This window comes from Lepisosteus platostomus, chromosome 14 (assembly GCF_059453375.1).
Source record: "Lepisosteus platostomus isolate fLepPlt1 chromosome 14, fLepPlt1.hap1, whole genome shotgun sequence".
Lineage (NCBI taxonomy): Eukaryota > Metazoa > Chordata > Actinopteri > Semionotiformes > Lepisosteidae > Lepisosteus > Lepisosteus platostomus.
Window position 1 is genome coordinate 961,671 of NC_142624.1, and position 21,138 is coordinate 982,808.

A 21,138-nucleotide genomic window follows, 5' to 3' on the forward strand; every position below is an offset into this window, starting at 1 on the left:
GGAACTTTTAAAGTATTGAAGTTCTTAACCTATTTATAGAATCTTCAGTTTCCGTATCTTTCGGCTTCAGCACCTATTGGCAGTATAAAGGGATTAATTAATGACATCATACCCACCACTGCAGTTTACACCTGCAGCCTTCTTCGCACTTAAAAAAAAATAAGAAAAAAGGGACTTGCACAAATAATAAATTAACGCTGTAGTCCTCATTAACCAGAAAAGCATCATCTGGAACAGGATGAACAGAACTCCCTTCCTTTTTGCCTCACTTGACCTTTTGCAATTCATTGTTTTTAATTGGACTCTGTTCTTTTTATAAACTCTTTGTATAAAGTGCTTTTGTCTCTGTACATTTTCCCTGAATGATTTGTTAAACCATCAGGATTACACCTTTCCTTTACTCTTCCCTGGGATACATCTGTTCTGTCCTTAAGCAGAATATTTTAAGTGTTTAGATCACTTTTATATTGATTTCATATCTGTCCCTTTGCACTAAGGTCTCTTATTCTTTAAAATATTTCAGCTACCTTAACTGTCTTATTCTTATTCTTTCTGGTTGCATGACATGGGCTTGCAAAAAGCAGGTTTAATCTGTTTTAATTTGTTGTCAAACAAGCAACAGCAGAGCAGTGGTCCTAACAGAGCTTACAACACTTCTGCAAACCTAAGTGCTGTACGCACCGTTTTAACATCACCACAGTTTCTCAGTTAGCTGAGAGGATGAAAGCCTCTTGTTTTATTTGAAGAGCTGATGAAAACACAGACGGGGTGATCTGTTAGCTCTCGAAATTCAGTACATGTAAAGCAGCCTGTATACTGGTTGTGAAGCTGATGAGCTGAGCTCACATGGTCAGGAAGAGAACAAACAGGAAACCACAGCACTCACGTCAGGTGAAGAACAAGCTCTGCAGCTGGTCTGCCTTCCTGTCTCTGCTGGTGCTGAAAGGTGAGTGCTATCATGAGTGGAAACTAGTTTGGAGACACTGGCCGTTGCGGTAAAATCCGTAACCAACACGTTGATCTCCTTTTTCTTTGCATGAAAGAATGAAAGTTTTAAAAATTCTCTTGTGAAAAAGGTTGTAGAGAAATGAAATATATTTGAGAAATGTCAGTGCTTTATATCCACTAATAGACCAACAATATGGATCCTTTATAGGTATTTGTCCTCTGTTGCACTGTCCACACAATCAATATGTAGACCGGTGCACTCATTGTCCACACTGTCCTGTGTGAGACTGACACACCCACTGTCACACATTATTCTCTCTCATTATTGATACAGACAAGGCTCTGTACAGGAAAGACATACTGTAAAGTTTATTTCTTTGCTTTTCTTTGATGTACCTATGAATCTGCAACTATTGCTCATCAACTGCGTTTTCTTAACTCTCTCACAAATAACCCTAAGACTTGCCTCCTGACTGTTCAAAAATAGTGAGATTTTTGTCTGCGTTTTCTCTTTCAGACTTGATGCAACCTGCTCTGCACACCTGTACCTGTGTGCAAGTGTTTGTGTATTTAAGTGCATACATTTTCATCCTCCTTCTCAACACTGCCTCTTGTTACCGACTCAGCTTTGTTCTGGGCCCTGGGTTGGATCCCTCTGTTCTGTTTCAGTGTGTGCTAGGCTCCTAACCTTGCTAGTTTTGCATAATGGCTCTGGACCGTTTGCTTGCACCACGTTCTCTTTGTGTTCTGTCCAGCACCTTCCGGTTTCTCTCTCCCATCCTCCACCTGTGCTCACCTTACGAATCACGCGCTGCGTAGTTCCACCTTGACAAAGGGAAAAGGAGGGAAGTTTCCTGTGGCTGTAGCCGCTCGGCCCGAGCGTGGGGGTGAGCAAGGAAGCCCAGATCTGTCTGCGGGGCAGAGTGGGACAGAGACAGGGGCTCCTGCCATGAACAGAGAAAGAGGGGTGGGCAGGGGAGAGGCAAAACAGCAGAGAGAAACTGGGCCCTTATTGCAGCGGGAGGGAGAATGGAGCAGGAGAGTATGGAGAGGAAGAAAGAGGATGACTCTGCCAGGGGGTAGCCACTGCAGCTGCTGCGAGAGGCTGAGGGCTTGGTGACATCAGGAAACCTGACAGAAAAACGCAGCTTGAAGCGCAGAGCTGCTGTCTTTGAGTGAAAGATTGAGGCTGGAGAGGCGAGAGGAACTCTGGTCCTGGATGAGCATGATGGTGAGGTTATAGTAACACCAAATGCAAGATGCACCTGACTATGACGGAGAAATACTGAATGCTTGTATCAGAGTGATGTGCTACAGGGCGTGAGACTTGTACATGTGTAAATAGGCAAGTGCACTTTAGAATTTGTATTATAACTTTGTTAGAATTCACAAGTAATAAGATCTGATGGGCAATTTGGGTAAAATCTGGCAATAACTGCTGACCACAGTATTTTGGCACAACTAGAATCTTTAAATGTTCACGACTGGCTGTAGAATAATTCTGCTACAGTTGAGAAAAATTTGTGAACCTTTTGGAATCATCTTTACTGATCAGCAGCTACAGGAAACTTTTGGTTGAGATCATTACTGATAAAGGAGGTTACCAGTTACTAAATCTAAAGGTTCACATATGTTTTCCAGCACAGACATTGAATGTTTAAACAATGTATTCAATATACACAAGTAAAAGTATGATTGTATTATTTGTGTAATCAGTTTATGTTTATTATAACTATGATAAAGATCAGATCACAATTAATAGTTAATGCGGGAATACAGATGATTCCAAAGGCTTCACAAACTCTATCTCACAACTGTATACAGTGAGTCAGAAAGACTGTTACTAAGTGGATCTTAGTGAGAGTTTACATCACATCATCCTGAAGTTTCAGTTTCACCCCCTTCAGAAGTTGTCTTGCAGTGATTGGCTGAGCCAGTTACTGGGTGTGTCTGACGACTCAGAGTAATAAAGTCTGAGAGCAGAGGAGCAGTCTCTCACACTGTGGGTACAGAGATAAGGACAGCACACTGACTCACTGAGCTGATCAACACGCTGCAGACATGGGTGGCCAGTACTCCAGATTCGGTAAATATGTTTCCCTTTATTATACCACTACAGTAGGAAACCAGTTTCCTGTATGAGAGCTGCTGATTCTTGTCTGGTGTCACAGGGTTATGTACCTGTTTCAGGGACCAGAGCTCAGGCTTCAGTTTAGAATTGAAACTGTTACAGCTGGAGCAATAAAACATATTAAAACTAACTAGTTAAAGGCATTAATTGTTAAGGTTGATTGTGTTTAACTTTAATACAATTGTTCCCACCAAATGTGTCCCAGAACTCAGGAATCTGGTCTTATGTAACTCCATCTGCAACTGGAAACTGGATTTACTGATGGGCAGACCTCAGGTGGTGAAAACGGGCAACAATATCTCCTCTACAGCGATCCTAAACACTGGAGCCCCACAAGGCTGCTGTCTCAGTCCTAGATTACACTCCTTGTTCACCTATGACTGTACAGCCACATACAGCAGCAACTACATCGCCCACAGTTATTGGGCTGATCAATAACAAAGATAAGTCTGTGTATAGGAGTGACTGTGGTGTCTTGACAACAACCCGACCCTGAATGTCAACAAGGCAAAAGAGATCATTGTGGATTCAGGAGACCTACATCAACATCAATGGCACAGCAGTGGAAACTGCCAGCTGCTTCAGGTTCCTCGGCCTGCAGGTCTCCACTGGCCTGGCCTGGTCTCACAACACTGTAGCCAGTCTGAAAAAGGCACGATACCACCTGCACTTTCTGTGGTGCTTAAAGAAATGCGGTTTGGGGAAGCAGTTCCTCGTGAACTTTTACTGCAGCACCATAGAAAGTGTCCTCACTAGTGTCCTCACTGTGTGGTACAGCAGTACTACCACACATGACAGAGATGCACTACAAAGGGTTGTGGCAAGGACACAGAGGATTATAGTATGTGATGGACCATCATTCGGTGAGATCCACACCATCCGCTGTCACAATGAAGCCCAATTCCTCATTCAGGATCCCAGCCATCCCGGCCACAGACTGTTCTTCCCCCTGCGTCTGCCAAAGGTACCACACTATTAAAGCACAGAGCACTAGCCTTGAAAATAGCTCCTCTCCTGCTGCAGTACACATACTCCACAGCTAACTGCAGTGCCTTAATACACGTCTGTGCTTTTTGCATGGTCTGCCATGTTTGTTTTTCACTACAACATGTTTATTGTTCTGTTATTAGTGTGTATAATGTGCTGTCTACGGTACGTTGTAGGGTGTCCCAAAAGATCAGCATGAATAAGAACCTGAAACCTGTGCCCTTGGGCCACTCCTGGACCCCAGGGTAGGAGGGCTTTCGGGTGTTTGGCTGCCAAAGCTGAGCCAGGAACCACGAAGACACCAGACTTAAGAGGGTAACATCGGGCAGGTGTATGTGCCGAAAAAGTAAATGCAAGAAAAGTGGGAGCGCCCTCTAGAGGAGGGATGACGACCATGACCAGAGGAGGCACTAGGTGGTGGTACTAAGCAGTGGGAGCAGAGGGGTGAAGAATGGGACCAGTTCAGTAAAGGCTCTTCTAAAGAAGGGTTTGAGTCTGGATTTGAAGGAGTTTAGAGAAGGTGACTCTCTGATATTCCTGGGGAGAGGATTCCAGAGCTCTGGGGGCAGCAGGAGAAGCCCTGATGTGCTTCATTTGTAGTGACCCAACAACATACAGTGTGTTGTAGAGGTACCTTCTTGCATAACACATGCATACAGTACATGTATAGCTATAACAGCAGTTTATCCTACTGAGCACTTACAGGAAAACCATCTTTCTTTTTTTAGGGATAAAAATATGTTATCCATGCTTAACAGGAAACACTTTTTCTGAACAGGTGGAAGCACTTCCTGATCAAGTAGTCATCTGCACTTGTTTAGCAGCAGCTGGTTCTAACCACCTTTGTAACTGGTATGGAAGCGGTAAGGGTGCACTTGCTTTTTCACCCTAGGCTTCTGAATGTAGGCTGATTTTTCAGGTTAATAATGATAAAGTAAAACCTGTGTGTATCTGTCACATGAGGTGAGATAGATCTACTGTTGGGACTCGGTGAGGACTAGATGAAGGTCAGAAAAGTCTTCATGTGTGAAACAGAATGGTAAGGGGCTGTACTTTCTTTTTCACATCGCTGTGTCTGTGTCCCACTTCACTGTCCAGGTGAAAACACTGAGAGAGCTTCCTGTCCCCAGGCAACTGATTTAGAGATTGAATCCTTAAGATTGAAACCTTAAGCAGTCCGCTACTTGGGGTGAGAATTCCCCGTCTCTTCTCTCCCTCCTTCTGGTTAAAACAATCTTTATTATTCAGATAGATACTGTACTGTCCACTGCTGTGGAAATGTCTTTGGCTGCTCCTACACAAGTACAGAACACACAAGCAAAACACAAGAGCCACAAAATCACATGAAATCACAACAGTGTGTGATACAGACATCAGTGGATACATAAACAGCGAGAGGGGGAACTCCATTTACACACATTAAGTAGTTTTATTACAGAAGGAACAGAAGATTCTTATACGTATCAATGTTTTCATTTGAATTTGGTCCCCTGTACCGTCTCCCTGATGGGAGTGTTATGAATGGGGAGTGGAGGGGGTGTGTGGAGTCCTGTGATGTTCCTGGCCGTTCTGAGACCTGTATTATGATATCAATCGCAGCTGGGGCTGCTGTTTCCCAATTATTTGTCCTGCCAACAATCCTGGACAGTTTGGTTTTGCTTTTCAACACCAGGTTTCCATACCAGACAGTTGTGTTAGATGACAGGATGCTCACATCTGAGCTTTTATGGAGAGAGCTGCCATCTCTGGGACATTTTGACTTACATTAAAGTTCCTGAGTCTTTGGATTAAAAACAGCCTCTGACTTGCTTTCTTAAAAATGTTGTCTATGTTCTGTGTAGCTCAGCCTCAGATCAGTGTGCTCCCAGATATTTAAAACTCTCCACAGCCTCTACAGACTGACCCTTGAGGACTGTTGTTTGCAAAAATCCACCAGTTTTAGCCCTGAAAAGAAGCTCTTTAGTTTTGACCACATTTATTTCCAATGCACTGCATTGGCACCAGTTTTCAAGGATACTGATTTTTTAAAGTAAGTTTGCTCACCCAGAGGTCCCACAAGAACCGTCATCTGCATATTTAATCAGACTGGCTGTGCTACTCTGAATCTTTAACTCATTAGTGTATATTGAGAACAGAAGAGGTGACCATACACAACCATGGGGAGCACCTGTATTTAAAACAAGTTGGTTTGAGAATACACCATTCATGTGGGCTCTCTTAGGTTGATCTTGACATAACCAAGACACTATCTAATGATTGTCCACTTCAAGCAAATTGAAGACAAATCTTAACCAGCAACAGGTGCAACAGAGAGCTGTGTTGCCCCCATGTGAAAATCACTTGATCTGTTAGCATTCAGTACTTGGCCTGGGTGGACACTCAGTAAAAATAAATAACTAAACTTTTTATTTCGCAGGAGATGAAACCCCAACTCAAAACCTTCATGTGCGAATTGTTTTAGTGGGGAAGCCTGGAGTGGGGAAGAGTGCTGTAGGAAACGCCATCCTGGGCACAGAGGAGTTCACTTCTCCCACAAGTTCAACTCAAATTAAAGGACATCTGGAGGGCGACACACGCATGGATGTCATTGATACTCCAGGCTCACTGCTCACGAATCTCTCTGATGAAGCCACAATGGAGATACTGAAGTGTGCGTGGCTGGCATCCCTGGGACCTCATATCTTCCTGGTGGTGATCAACCCTGAGAACTTCACAGAGGATGATAAGCAGTCAGTGACACTGATCCAGGAGATCTTTGGTGAGAGAGCCTCTGACTGCACGATGGTGCTGTTTACCCATGGAGACAAGCTCATGGGAAGATCTAGTGAGAACTTTATTGAAAGAAACGACGTTGCTGAGCTCCTCGAGCAATGCCACAACAGGTATCATGTCTTTGACAACAGAGATCTGAAAACTCGCTCTCAGGTCACAGAGCTGCTGCAGAAGATAAAGAGGATAGTGGAATTCAATCAAGATAATTACATGACTACCAAGCCAGACAGTGAGTTCGCGAAAGAGCAGGAGAAAATCCTGAGGAAGAGAAACCCAAAGATACAGAAGCTGGAGAAGAAGATGGAGGATCTTCAGATGTGGAAAATCCAGGAAGAAGGGATGGATGGGCATGCCAGTCATGAGAATGAAGGTGAGTGAACATTTCTGACACCAGCTTGATTCACCACATCTGGGGCGATGTAGGCAGCAGTGTGGAGGAGCCCCACACAAGACAGCTGTATGGGGTGAACAAAGGGGGTAGCAGGAATACAGAGGCTCATTAGGGCTAATAGCGGAATGTAGCTTGAAATAGTGGACGTGAACTCCTTGACCTGACTGCTCCTTCCAGTTTAAGGATACAATTGAGTCATAAGAGCAGACAGAGAGGTCTGAGAAACAGGGATGTTGACGAGGGTGACAGTTATGGCCAGCAGTTGAAACCAAGGATGAGCAGAAGACATAATGCTTCAAGAGTCAAATCAATGACAGGTGAATGCCTTGTAGTGAGAAAATGCAGCTTGTTAAGATTAGGTTAGATGGATAGATTAGAGTGCCCAGGCGAGGTCATGTGGAACTAGAAGGGATGCCATTGTGAAGACATGAGTGAACAAGTTGTGTGAGATATGGAGATCAGACCAGCATGGCAGGCGTGGAGGAAGGAGCAAGCTTCAGCTGATGTTCTGGAGTTTGAGGTTCCTGGGAAAACTGACTTCAGGAGAGCAGGAGAAAGAGCAGGCGTCATGGCAGGTGCAGGGAGCTGCTAAAGATGACTGCCCAATGTAAATAGCCAGTAATATGGGAAAACTGAATGTGGTAATGTACAGTATATTTGTCCTGCTTCATGAGAATGAGTTCATGCTCAGAGCATTTGGCAAGAAAGGCTAGAAGATTTCAACATGCTTAAGTATAACAGTTTGATCCAAGTAACAAAAATGGAACCGAAGCCAAATTGATTCATGGTCTTAAATTAGTAATCCTACTCAGCATGGTCCTACTCAAGCTTTTTTCTGCATCAAAAGAGACAAGGGAGTGTCCCTGTTGAAACATCTAAATACACATTTCTAAAATAAAACCAGTTTGATCTGTTCAGATAATGGAGGTCTGTACGGATTCCAGTTGAAGTGCTAGAAATTTGGCAAGGATCTTAACGTCCACATTAAGAAGGGAAACAGGATGGCAAAGTACACAATCGCCTCAATTATCTCGTTTGGGGTACTGGGGGCTCTAGAACACGTTTAGAATTCAACTTATGGTCAGTATATTTACATTATTCAAAAATCATCAAGTGATAAGAGATCTGAGAACAACTCAGATTTCTACAGCTCTGCATAAAGAGCAAAAAATCGGTCATTCATTTTGTAGCGGCGAGGCTTATTAATAAGAAAGAATTAAGTGTTCTGAGCCTTCCCAAATGAGGCCCCATTTCTCTGTTCATCTCTGTGGTGCAGCCACAGAGAGACTATTCATGCAGGGTGATTTAGGGTGCTTTGATAAGGACAGCTCCCAAAGGGTGATGCACTTAGCTAATCCTGGCTGTCATGATCAATGGTCATCCATTGGCGCCTATCTGTCTAGGGAGTGCCAGTTGGACATCTGGACTGCATTCCTAAGTGTCAGGAGTAAGTGACTCATATCTCACCTTGATCAACCAATCAGGGACTGGTAGGGCCGAGTAACCCATGTGGGACTCTGATGCCCATGGAACTTTCAGCCAATCAACGAGCTGAAGTTCCTCCAGGTAAAAACAGGCAACACAGAGAGCCTGAGAGATTCAACAAGATTCGGGAGATTCAGAAGGGATTCAGTAAGATTCTGGAGAGGATTCTGTGGACTGTTCTAAAGGGAATTCAAAGGAGAATTCCAGGGCAGGACGGCCCAGGAGCAGAAGGCTCCCAAGGGCAGGACATTCTCACAGCGCGCCTCCTGACCACCCTGAGACTCAGCCCGGACAACCACGGAACGGCCAGTGTGTCCGAGTGCCAGAACTTTCCTTTGTTCTAAGAGTCTAGAGCGGAGGTTGCCAGAGAGTAACCAGAGGATCCACCCGAGGTGAGCACCAGCAGCAGGCCTCGTGAACAGGCCGGAACTGTGGACAGCTGAATCACTATTCAGAACTAGCTCTTCATCAGGAATGAACCGGTCGTCTTCCTGACTTGCTGGGACCCACAGTCATCTTTTCTCCTGTGTGCAAACTTTGCTAGTTAAAGCCAACACTAACTAGCAGGCCAGTGAGCATCAGCAGCGCACCGTCGCAAGCCGCACAGCACAGCCTGGCACCGAGCCAGAGAGCGCGGATTGGACAGCAACAGCCTGCAACTGTTTCTTTGTGCCCGCAGGAGATCTGAATCCCCAGAGATTGGATGAGTATTCAACTTCAATGCATTACTGCTCGAGAATTCAATTGTTATCCAAACCAGTTGATATCAATTTAATTCCTAAGAGTTATGTACTTGTTTTGAGTATCTGATGTAGAAGTTATAACCAAGTTCATTTATGAAACGGTCTTAATGAATGATATACTGAACGTATGTCCTCTTGATATATGTAACTCTTTGTAACTGACTGAATATATACCTTTTGTATTCTGATAACCCTCTCGATAAGATCTGTTAGTTTTATATGCATATTCTATGTATTAATAAATGTATCCTCGTATATTAGTACCTGTGTGTGTGCGTTGTTTGAGTTATGTTGCATGGTTGGACTCTAAAGCCATCAAAAGAATCAACTTTGTGATTTACTGCTACAATTAATAATTGTCTCAGTAAATCCCCAAACCCTACAGAACTGGTGCCTTCAGAGAGCCACTACATTTAATTTTGCTATGGCTATGATTACATATTTGGCGTCCCTGAACGGCCGGTTTTCCTACAATTTCCATTTGGTCAAATATACAGTAAACCAATTTCTAGCTTTTGCACCTCACATTCCCAGGCTGTCTCAAAAGTATTGCTGAAGTATTTTCTCACTTCCAGTTTCAGTAGTTTAAGAACTTGGCCCCAGATGCTAACCAGGATTCCTGTCCAGTTCCTCCTTATTCAGGTCTCATTCCTGTAAATCACCCTTTCCATCACTACCACCAGCTGGCTCGAGAGCTATTCGGCACTGCAGAAGCAACAGTAGGAGCAGAGATCCTGTATCCCACAGGCCGTGCAGTACAGTACATAGCTCTGAGGACAACATGAATGCTGTGCCTGTGTGCACAAAATACAAACCTGGTGACAGGGTACTGGGGAATCTGTATAAATATAATCTCAATATAAAGTTAAGAAAGCAGAGCTATGTCTCTCACTCAGCTGTAGAAATCAAGGTGTGTCCCCCTGAACAAACACTCACAGACTACAGGGCATACCTATACTGAATATCTGTAAGATGAGTTCCTATTTAAGGATGTCAAAATGGACTTTAACAATCTTGTTTGCTTATGTTACAGATACTGAAGCACAGACTCTGAGGCTGGTGCTGGTGGGTATGTGTGGAGTGGGGAAGAGTGCAGCAGGAAACACCATCCTGGGCAGAGAGGAGTTCAGATCAGAGACGAGCCCCTCCTCACTCACTCTGAGCAGCCAGGAGGCACAGGGAGAGGTGTGTGGGAGAAGAGTCACTGTGGTCGACACCCCAGGCCTGTTCAACACTGAGCTCTCTGGAGAGGATCTGAGAGGAGAGATCCAGAGAGCTGTCCAGCTGTCTGACCCTGGACCCCTCGCTGTCCTCCTGGTCATCCAGCTGGGCCGCTTCTCCCAGCAGGAGAAGAGAGCAGTGGAGACCCTGCAGGAGCTGCTGGGAGAGGGGGTGAGCCGGCACACAGTGGTCCTCTTCACTCACGGAGACAGGCTGAGAGGCAGGAGTCTCCAGGAGTTTGTCCAGTTGGATGGGAACCTGCAGAGCATCATTCAGAAATGTGGGAACAGGTGTCACCTCTTCAACAACACTGACAGGGGAGACGGCTCTCAGGTCAGGGAGCTCTTGGCTTTGATAAAAGAGCTGCTTTGTGACATGGTTGAGAAGATGATCCTGACAGAGAAAGAGGGACAGATGCGCAAAATGGAAGAGGAACTGGAGCTTTGGAGACGTGAGGAGAAAAGAGCCAGAAAGCAGTTAGATACAAACGGTTGGTCTATAGTAGGAGCCGCGATAGTTTGCGCAGTGGCAGGAGCAGTAATAGGAGCACTGGCTGGAGCAGTAATAGGAGCACTGGCTGGAGGAGTGGGAATAGGAGTGGGAATAAGAGTGGGAATAGGAGTGGGAATAGGAGTGGGAGCTGCCATAGGAGCTGCAGTGGGGGCTGGTGTTGGAGCAGTGTGGGGCAGTACAATAGAGCCAGCAGTGAGGAGGTGCTTCATACAGTGAGATGAAGATGTACAGACCTGCAGTCTGACTCCGGCCCTTTGGGAAATTTCTTATTTCTTTCTGGTTTTCAATAAAGTTTTTTCAAAGATCATTAGTGCTTTTTTGGACTGTGAAATGTGACCAACATTTTATTAAACTAATTGTGCTTTTGAATTGGTAGATGTGGAGATGAAACTTCCAAAACTGTGTTGTACAGAAAAATTCGCTATTTTGCAAAGGATTGATCTGATATGAAAGAAATAAACTTTGTTATCTGTTAGTGGACCAGTAGGGTGGGGGGGCTCTCCTCTACAGATAAAAGTTCCCAGATAGAGAATGTAGAAGTGTTTTAAGATGTGCTGTTGTTCAGTTAAATGTTAGACTGAGGTCATGATTACTTGGTCACTATCGATCCCGGGGTGCTGTCAGTGAGACTGGGGGTGCTGTCAGTGAGAGTGGGGTGCTGAGCCTGGTGTCTGACCGCTGGTCACTATCGATCCTGGGGTGCTGTCAGTGAGACTGGGGGTGCTGTCAGTGAGAGTGGGGTGCTGAGCCTGGTGTCTGACCGCTGGTCACTATCGATCCCGGGGTGCTGTCAGTGAGAGTGGGGGTGCTGTCAGTGAGAGTGGGGTGCTGAGCCTGGTGTCTGACCGCTGGTCACTATTGATCCCGGGGTGCTGTCAGTGAGAGTGGGGTGCTGACCCTCATGTCTGACCGCTGGTCACTATTGATCCCGGGGTGCTGTCAGTGAGACTGGGGGTGCTGTCAGTGGGAGTGGGGTGCTGAGCCTGGTGTCTGACCGCTGGTCACTATTGATCCCGGGGTGCTGTCAGTGAGACTGGGGGTGCTGTCAGTGAGAGTGGGGTGCTGAGCCTGGTGTCTGACCGCTGGTCACTATCGATAGCGGGGTGCTGTCAGTGAGAATGGGGGGCTGACCCTGGTGTCCTGACATGATATCTACAGTAGGTGTCAGAGAATAGGCACTTGCTTGTCCAGGCTGTACGAGATGAATTGGAAAGAATCTCAAGTCATCTGTAACCTGGTATAGAAGAGTGAGAGGGGTACAGTGTGTGTTTTCAGTGGGAGCCACACACTACAAGTCTGTCTTTCTTATAGTGGACTCCCTGTTGATCAACCCTCCTGGTGACAAATTTTGAGTGTGTGTGTGTTTCACCCCTTCCAGTGTGAATTTACTCTTCCTATATTGGAGACACCTCTGTTCCCAGGTGTGAAATTGTTCACCCCCTCTGCAATATCTCTCTCAGACAATGTGAAGTTATTCTCTCTGATCTGCTGAAACACTGCTGTATTGTCCTCTTTGTTGGAGATGTTTGTCTTTTGTTGTATTTTATGGCACTGCGCTGAAAAAAACTTTCCCCCAGTGAATAATAAAGCTTGAACTGAAATTGAAAAATACTCTTAAACCATAAGTGTGCAATAGTATTTCTATTGTCTGCCTGATACCTGCTTTAATTACAGCTTTGAGTCTGTTTGGATAATAATAATAATAATAATAATAATAATAATAATAATAATAATAATAATAATAATAATAATTGCTTACACTTATATAGCGCTTTTCTGGACACTCCACTCAAAGCGCTTTACAGGTAATGGGGACTCCCCTCCACCACCACCAGCTGCAGGTTTTCTTCAGGAATTTGCCTGTGTTTTGCTCCCTCCATCTTCCCTTCTGTCCTGACAAGTGCCCCAGTCCCAGCTGGAGAGAAACACCCCCACAGCAGGATGCTGCCACCACCGTGCTTTACTGTAGGAATGGTGCCCCCTGGATGGTAAGATGTATTGGGTTTCACCTGGCGTACCGTTTTGCATTCCTACCAAAAAGTTTGATTTTGGTCTCATCTGACCACAGCACCTCTGCCACTTGGCCACAGAATCTTTAAGGTGCTTTTTGGCAAAACCACCCTCCCTCCTTTCTTTAAATCACCTGGCTGAGGAAGTGTCTGCACCATCAGACCCCCTCACAAACAAGTACTGAACCACGAAGACAACTTTGCAACAGTGATGTTAGGAGGAGAGAGGGGTGGTAGAAAAATAAATGTAGTTGTATCCTGCCAGAGATATTTTATGAGCAGGGAATAACAAGTCCAATATTAGAATCGGTCTTACACTAGAACCTCTGTTCAATAACACCATTTCAGTTGTTTGGTCAAAGTTTTAATAAAGACGAAACAAGCCGGCAAATATAAGGAGCTACCATGGTTAGTACTTTGGCTTTATTTTGCAGGGCTGTCACATCCTCTGAAAATCATCCAGACAGACTTTGAACAGAGGTAAGAGCTTGTTGGTTTGGCAGCTGTTTCACCGGAAGTGGGCAGAACACGTGTAGTGTACCCTCAATGGAATTGATAAGATTTTGTCCCCTGTGGGAATTTTTCATGGACACCCAGCACTCCTGTACATTTAATTAGAATAGAATGCAAAAAAAGAAGAAAATCATTGCACATTATACTATTGCAAACAAAATAAGGAACATTGCACATCACTCTATTGCACATGTACAGTATAACACATAGCAACATGTAACTTTTATAACATCACAAAACATATTGCACTCAAGTGGGTTTTAAGAGTCAAAATTGTGTTGGATAGTGGAACACAGGATTGTTTGTATCTGTTTGACTCACATTTGGGAACCCTAAAATGTGTGCCAGAAGGAAGAAGTTGATATTCAGAGTTGAGGATGTGGGGTGGATCTGATATCATTTTTCCTGCCTGTTTGATGAGGGATTTTTCAAAGACTGTCTGTATGGAGGGGTGCCGTTTCACTCCCATGACCTTCAAATCCGTCTGGATGAGGCGGTAATTTGTGATTTTAAATGAACTGATTTACAAAACCACACTGTAATACCATATCTGATAATGCTCTCGATTACAGCATGGTAGAAGAGTAGCATTACTTCCTGTCCAACCCCAAGCACTCTTAGTCTTCGCAGGAAATGTGAGCGCTGCTGATCTTTGGAGCAAACACTCTCAACATGAGTAGTCCAGCACAGGTGACTGTCTCTGTGTACTCCTGGGTACTTATATGAGTCGACCTGAGTGATAAATTCGTTGTGGATTACTACATGGGAGTCATCACCAACTGTTCTGGGATCAGAAACTGTTTTAACATTCAGAATGAGGCTGTTGTTGTCACACCATTACACAAACCTTTGGATTTCTGACATCTACACAGCTGTGCATTAAGCCAAGAACAGCTGTATTGTCTGAGAATTTGAAAATGAAGCTGCTTTGACTACTGCTTGTACAATCATTTGTATAAAGTGTGAACAGAACTGGTGAGCTCACACAGCCCTGAGGGGCACCTGTGCTCATAGATCGTGACGCGGAAAGAGTTTTGTTGACCCTGACATACTGTGTACGATTTGTTAAAAATGAATGGTACCATCTTACAATGTTATGGTTAAGAGACATTTGCTTCAGCTTACTACTCAATAGATGGGGCTTCAGCGTATTAAATGCAGAGCTGAAGTCCACAAACAGCATCCGAGTGTTGTTATCTGAGGGACAGGGCTTTTTGATGAGAACGTATCCAGGCAGAACTGCCAAAAAAGGAGGGAATACCTGCTGCCCATATGGCTTGAAGCTTTGGGAGGGGGAAGAGTCTTGAGCCGATACTGCACCTTTTGGACGCCAACCATGAGGGATGGGTGTGGAACCCATTGTTGTAGCTGCCTAGACACGAGCACTAGGGACAGCGTGAGCAGTGAATAAGAAAGCTCAGAACCAGTGCAGGCTGATGCCATGTGCTCACACCTGAAGGACAGAGGGAGAGGCAGTGATCAGGGGCTCCTGTGGTGTAAAGAGAAAAGAGGAATTGGAAAGAGAAGAGATGAAAGAGATTTTAGCTGGGGCTATCGATGTAATGGGCTGGATGCTTGACCATAAAAGGAGAAAAAGGAGGAAAGAAAGAGAGAGAAGAGCAAGTGGGATTAGAAAGAAAGTGAGAGCGAAGGAGAGGGGTGGAAATATGTAAATGGATATTTGGAGTTTCTGGAAGGCTTGCTGACGTCAGGAGATCTGAAAGCAAAACATGGAAGGCATGGTGAGAGCAGACCCACTTGTCTTCAGTGGAGAAGAGGCTGAAGAGACAGTAAAGCTACTCTGGTCTTGGATGAATGCAATGAAGGTAAGATCCTAGCAACAAAGTGATGAAGCAAGATGTGGAGTGCTCGAAACATGCTGTGTGCAGCCAGGGAGCTTTTATGCCCAGAGAGGCAGACATGCAAGACTAAATTTTGACCTGAACCTCTGACAAATCACAGGCAGTGCGAATTGAACAGAATGTATATTTTTGTAATAATAATTGGTTAAAAAATAAAAAAAACAGAGTACATGTCACACCCAGTACACCTAGAGGGTGCTCTGCTTCTCTCCTGTTCCTAGTTCCTGTGATTATTCATGTCTTTCTGGTGTGTCTTGTTGTGTAGCCTATTTACTTCCTGCTTCTGCTCTGCTACTCGCTCAGCATTGAGGTTCGGATGTCCTGAGACCCACCTACTGTAGCACCAGGTCTCCCCATGTCCGCTACCTGAGGGCTTAGGTTTCATTACGGCTTCTCCTGAACAGCTGAGCCCGGGCTAACCCCCGTCTCGCCGCTGCGCATCGGATCTATTTCACCCTGCTGCCATTCCAGGGTTCGTCCCTTCAGACATCCGTGACAGTACAAGAGGAAACTATGTGAAAGAACATTTAAAACTGAGACCACCTACTCTATGAGAGTTGGGAATGTGGAACAACCTGCACAGCCAAGCTGTTATAGCTGATACCCTGTTTTTTTAATTTCCAGAAACAACTGAATGAGATGCTGGGACGACCTGCTAAACTTAAATCAGTTGGCCTCTTCTCATTTGTAACTTTTCTAGTTTGTTTGAATGCAATGCTGGACTTTCTAAACAAAGAACTGTACTGTGTGAACTCTTGTTGTCACAGTGAGATGTTTTGTTACAAAACTAATCTCACACATTCTTCATCATTCAAAGGAGCTATAAACTGCTGTATTGAGATGCTGGGGCTTTATTTGTCTGTTTCTGGACATTGTCTCTTATGGAAGCCTTTTTATGAGGTCATAATGGGGAACAATGTATTTGTCTAAGCACTAAAGGCAAGTTATTACAATAAATACTGATTCCCAGAGAACAGGGAACCGATTCCCAGAGAAGTGGGAATTTTATTTATATATAGAGTACGTAGGTCCCTTTTCAGGCCATTTATATATACTGATGGAAAAACCAACATTTTCTGGAATGAGAATACTACAGTTATAGCTTGTGCACTTTCACAAAGAGTTGTCAATTTCTTCTAAGCCGTCTGATCAGCAATACAGCTGGTGCAGTGAGACACTGCAACTTGCCACACGAAAGCTCGTTAGGTGCACTTTACCCAATGAGGTCCAGGAGGAACAATGCCTGATCAGGTCACCTTTAAAATGGGATGGGAATGGGATACCATCCCACAAGTGCAGGTTCAGAGGCTCAGTGGCTGTATGTGCCAGCGGTGTCGAGCAGTGGAGGCCGCAAGAGGCGGCCACACAAGACACTGAAGGACTGCAAGACGACTGTTGTTAATGTTCACAGTTGTTCTTGTTTTTGTTGTTGTACCGTTTTGTTTTCCTATTATTCTCATGTGTTTATTGTTATTTCAGCAATGAAGGTTGAAATTTCAGTTCAACAATGAGTGTTGTTTCTTTTTTCTATCAGTATATTTGTAAAAAAGTCTGTTCTAAAACAGCAGCAACCCGAAGACCAATGGAAGTTCAGCACATTTTAAAAATCACTTGTTTTACAAGACCGAAAGACCGAGTAAGATAAGAATGCATTAGTATTCAAACCACATCAATCAAACACTCGGCCTGAAAGTTATAGGTTTATACAGGTGTGTTTATCTCAGACTGCAGGTTGAGCTGAGATGGAAAAGTGCCTGAGGAGACAGAAGAAAAGTGTCCGATTGTAACGACTTTACACAACTATTCTCCTGATCCTCATCCATCACTCATGTTTGAGTTCATCTCTTTGACAAAGACCCAAAGACATGTACTGTACATCTGGGACAGTGCTCTTTGGGGGACAGTCTGACCTCAATATATCAAGGATACTTTGAGACAGACAAAGTCATCTAAATCATAATATTGCACAAGTAGGATTACTGTACACATCAGATAATGGTGTTGTGATTCCCACATCATCTCAGCAGCACATGGGGGAAGACCAGGAGCCCAGGTGCTTTGTGCTCACGTGACTTAGCAGAAATCCAGTTCACCCTGCTGTCGCTCACAAAGGTGAGACTGACAGGCGCGCCCAGGCAGACTGTCGGCAGGGCTGGAACCAAAACTGAATTTCTACAGAGGCCACACGTTGTTTCAGGTGAAGTTACAATCATATTTAGTTTAACATTTCTTTAGTAGCTGGGAGCTTTATAGAAACAAAGAATATATAATTTAAGCAATTCTTTACTAAGTCAGAACAAATATGCTGTGAAGCAGAAAAACACATCCACTTATGTACACATTGCTGTGTTCTAGTTCGAGGGTGTACAGTATATAGCAACTTAACATATTTTAGGAAATAACTTGGACTGAAATTCTAAGTGCAAATGCAGTAAAAAGAAGAGAGTGATCCTCACACTGTGCTGTAAGGAGTTCCTGTCAATGTACAATCTACAGTTGACATATAGCCAGCAATACAGAGAGAACATCTCTTCACCACCAGTGTAGACCTACAGTATCTGTAACTAAATATATTACTGAGTGTCATGAAGGAAAAGTGTGATTTTTTACATCATTCAAACACCCACTGTAGATGCACCATCATGTTACAAAGCACAGACAGCTGGCCCAGTTTCACCAGCTCAGATGCAACAGTACTGTGTAGTGCACAACAATCAAACCGATCAACAAACTCAGACACGCCCACAGCAGGAGTGATACTGTATTAGACACACTCACAGTGGGAGTGATACTGTATCTGACACACTCACAGCAGGAGTGACACTGCATCAGACACGCCCACAGCAGGAGTGACACTGTATCAGACACACCCACAGCAGGAGTGATACTGTATCAGACACACTCACAACAGGAGTGATACTGTATCAGACACACCCACAGCAGGAGTGATACTGTATCAGACACGCCCACAGAAGGAGTGACACTGTATTAGACACACTCACAGTGGGAGTGATACTGTATCTGACACACTCACAGCAGGAGTGACACTGTATCAGACACACTCACAACAGGAGTGATACTGTATCAGACAATCACAGCAGGAGTGACACTGTATCAGACACATCCACAGCAGGAGTGACACTGTATCAGACACACCCACAGCAGGAGTGATACTGTATCAGACACGCCTACAGCTGGAGTACTGCTATAATATAGAAAAGCTACAAATCTCAATCATATGACAAATATGAAATTATGAAATTATGATATATAAAATAAGAAAATATAAATGTATAATATCAGTAAAAGATATATCTATTTTTCTATTCTGCCTTGTACTGCTCATCTAATATTAACAAATGAAATTGAATAATAAATTATATTAATCTATCCAGTATTAAATACTCCTTTTTCCAGAAACTAAAAGACTTGAAAGACTTCAACAGAAGAAAGAGAACAGAAACTGAGAACAAACTCTGGTGCTGTGTGCGAGAGATCAGGTCTGGGTACGTGCTGTTTGGCTCATGCAGTAGCAGTTTGAGGTTTCTGTTTGCTCGTCTCAGGATGTCCTATTTCCTCTCTGAGCCAGGACAGCATAGAGAGTGTCAATATTCTAGTCGTTATGAAAAATACATACTGCACCACAGCCTGTGAAACGATAAGCTTTAAGTACACAAAAACTAGAAGTGAGTTGTTTTTTCAACAAAACCTTTTGCTTTCTCATGTTTGTGGGGTATTGTGACATGTTACATACAGGCCATAGATTTCACATGGATGGGGAGGCTTTGGTCACTAATTTTCATTCCAATAAAATGCTTAGCTGACGCTAAAGAAAAGAGCTCCAAGCTCTTCCACATGTTTGTTTTCCTGGATTTGTTCAAGTTGTGTCAGTATGGTGTCACACAGATTTGCTTTTCTGCCTCATAGCACTAGTTCCCTGGGTTCAATTCCAGTCTGGTGCTGTCTGTGTGGAGTTTGCATGTTCTCCCCATTCTTATAGATGGCCTCGATGTTCTTAGACCATTCCATTCCAGGAGTGTTGATGTGCACTCCCAGGTACTTGTACCAGTCCACCATCTCCACGCCACTCCCATGGGTGTAGACAGGAGTAGGTTTGACCTTTTTCCTCCGACTTTACTTCTTGAGGAGGCTCAGGTCCTTCAATGTATGTAGTAAGATGCGACATATGTTCTATCAGTCGTTGGTAGCAAGCACCATTTTCTACGCAGTGGTGTGCTGGGGCCCTGGGATTGGAGCAGGGGATTCTAAAAGGCTGAACAAGCTCATCAGGAGAGCAAGCTCTGTCATTGGGTCTGACCTGCACCCCTTGGAGGTAGTGGCTGAGAGGAGAATGGTGTCCAAACTAGAGGCCATCATGGACAACGTCTCCCATCCCCTCTATGACATGCTTGTAGAAATGAAGAGCACGTTCAGCAATAGACTGATTCATCCACGGTGCGACAGGGAGCGCTACAGGAGGTCATTCTTGCCTTCTGCCATAAGACTGTACAACGCATCCAGTGTGTGTCTGGGCAGAGGCAACATTGACAGGGACCTGTTTCTGGACTGAAGGCATCTACAACATCTACTGCTACATCTGTTCTCTTTCTTTTCTTTTCCCGTTTACATCCGTTTTTTGTGCAATACATGCCAGGAACCCGTGCAATACATATATTTATATATATATATTTATATCTATATCTATATTTACATCTATATTTATATTCATATGTGTGATACGATTTTTCTGCGTACTGTTCTGTTCTAGTTTGTTCTTTGTGTGTCCGGACTGTGAGTAACTCTTTTAGTGCACCCCTCACTGTACTGATTGGATTGTATGTATTGTACTATTACTATTATTATTGTATCATTTGTTACACTGTGGCTGTGTTGTCTGTGTTAAGCTGCTGTTGCACTGCAATTTCCCTTACGGGATCAATAAAGTATCTATCTATCTGATAGGAGCAGCAGCAGGGTTACTGGGAGCAGCCATAGAGGCAGCTATGGGTGCAGGAAAAGGAGAAGCAGTCCTGGCTACAACAGTTGAAAAGTCTGTAACTGAAGAAAACAGTAAATGAAGAGCAATACTGAAATCAAGAGCAGGGGCAGCAGGAATCTTCTGGGATAAAATCTTAGGACTAGGAAGAGCAATGTTTGGGCACAGAGTGGGTGCAGGTATTGGGGCAGCACTTGAAGCAGAAATTCATGGAAATGAGGGAGCAGAATTGGAGACAACATTCCCAGCAGTCATGTAGGTACAGATAGGATCTCATCTGTAGGGAGGACAGGGGAGAGAGGCAGGAGCTGGTTAGAGGGTGATAGGAGAAGAAGACGGATGATATTCTAATCCTGGGAAAAAGAAGCTTCATGCTCCTCTCTGTGTTTGTCAGAGCGTACCAGTCAGCCCCACCCCTTCATACTTCAGAAAGCTTCTCAAAGTACATTATTATTACCATTCACAATTAAAAGTTTTGTGCTTAGTTTTGTGTTTATCCTCAAATGTGGACAACGCGTATGATTCTACAGACGTAGCCATTCAGAATGCTCGTTTAAACCCCATAAC

General features: G+C 44.1%; 1 protein-coding gene across 2 annotated transcripts; it reads left to right on the forward strand.

Moving 5' to 3' along the window:
* Positions 1-1,717: 1,717 nt before the first annotated feature.
* Positions 1,718-12,810, forward strand: LOC148648570 (GTPase IMAP family member 8-like). 2 transcript variants are annotated; one of them, XM_088606997.1, is made up of 3 exons: positions 1,718-3,034; positions 6,483-7,208; positions 10,491-12,810. In XM_088606997.1, the coding sequence occupies exons 1-3, from the start codon at positions 3,010-3,012 to the stop codon at positions 11,405-11,407; spliced, it is 1,668 nt and encodes a 555-aa protein (XP_088463123.1). In that variant the 5' UTR covers positions 1,718-3,009; the 3' UTR covers positions 11,408-12,810. The 2 variants fall into 2 exon arrangements, with proteins under 2 accessions (XP_088463123.1, XP_088463124.1); XM_088606998.1 differs by lacking the exon at positions 1,718-3,034 and adding an exon at positions 4,433-5,255.
* The last annotated feature ends 8,328 nt before the right edge of the window (positions 12,811-21,138 follow it).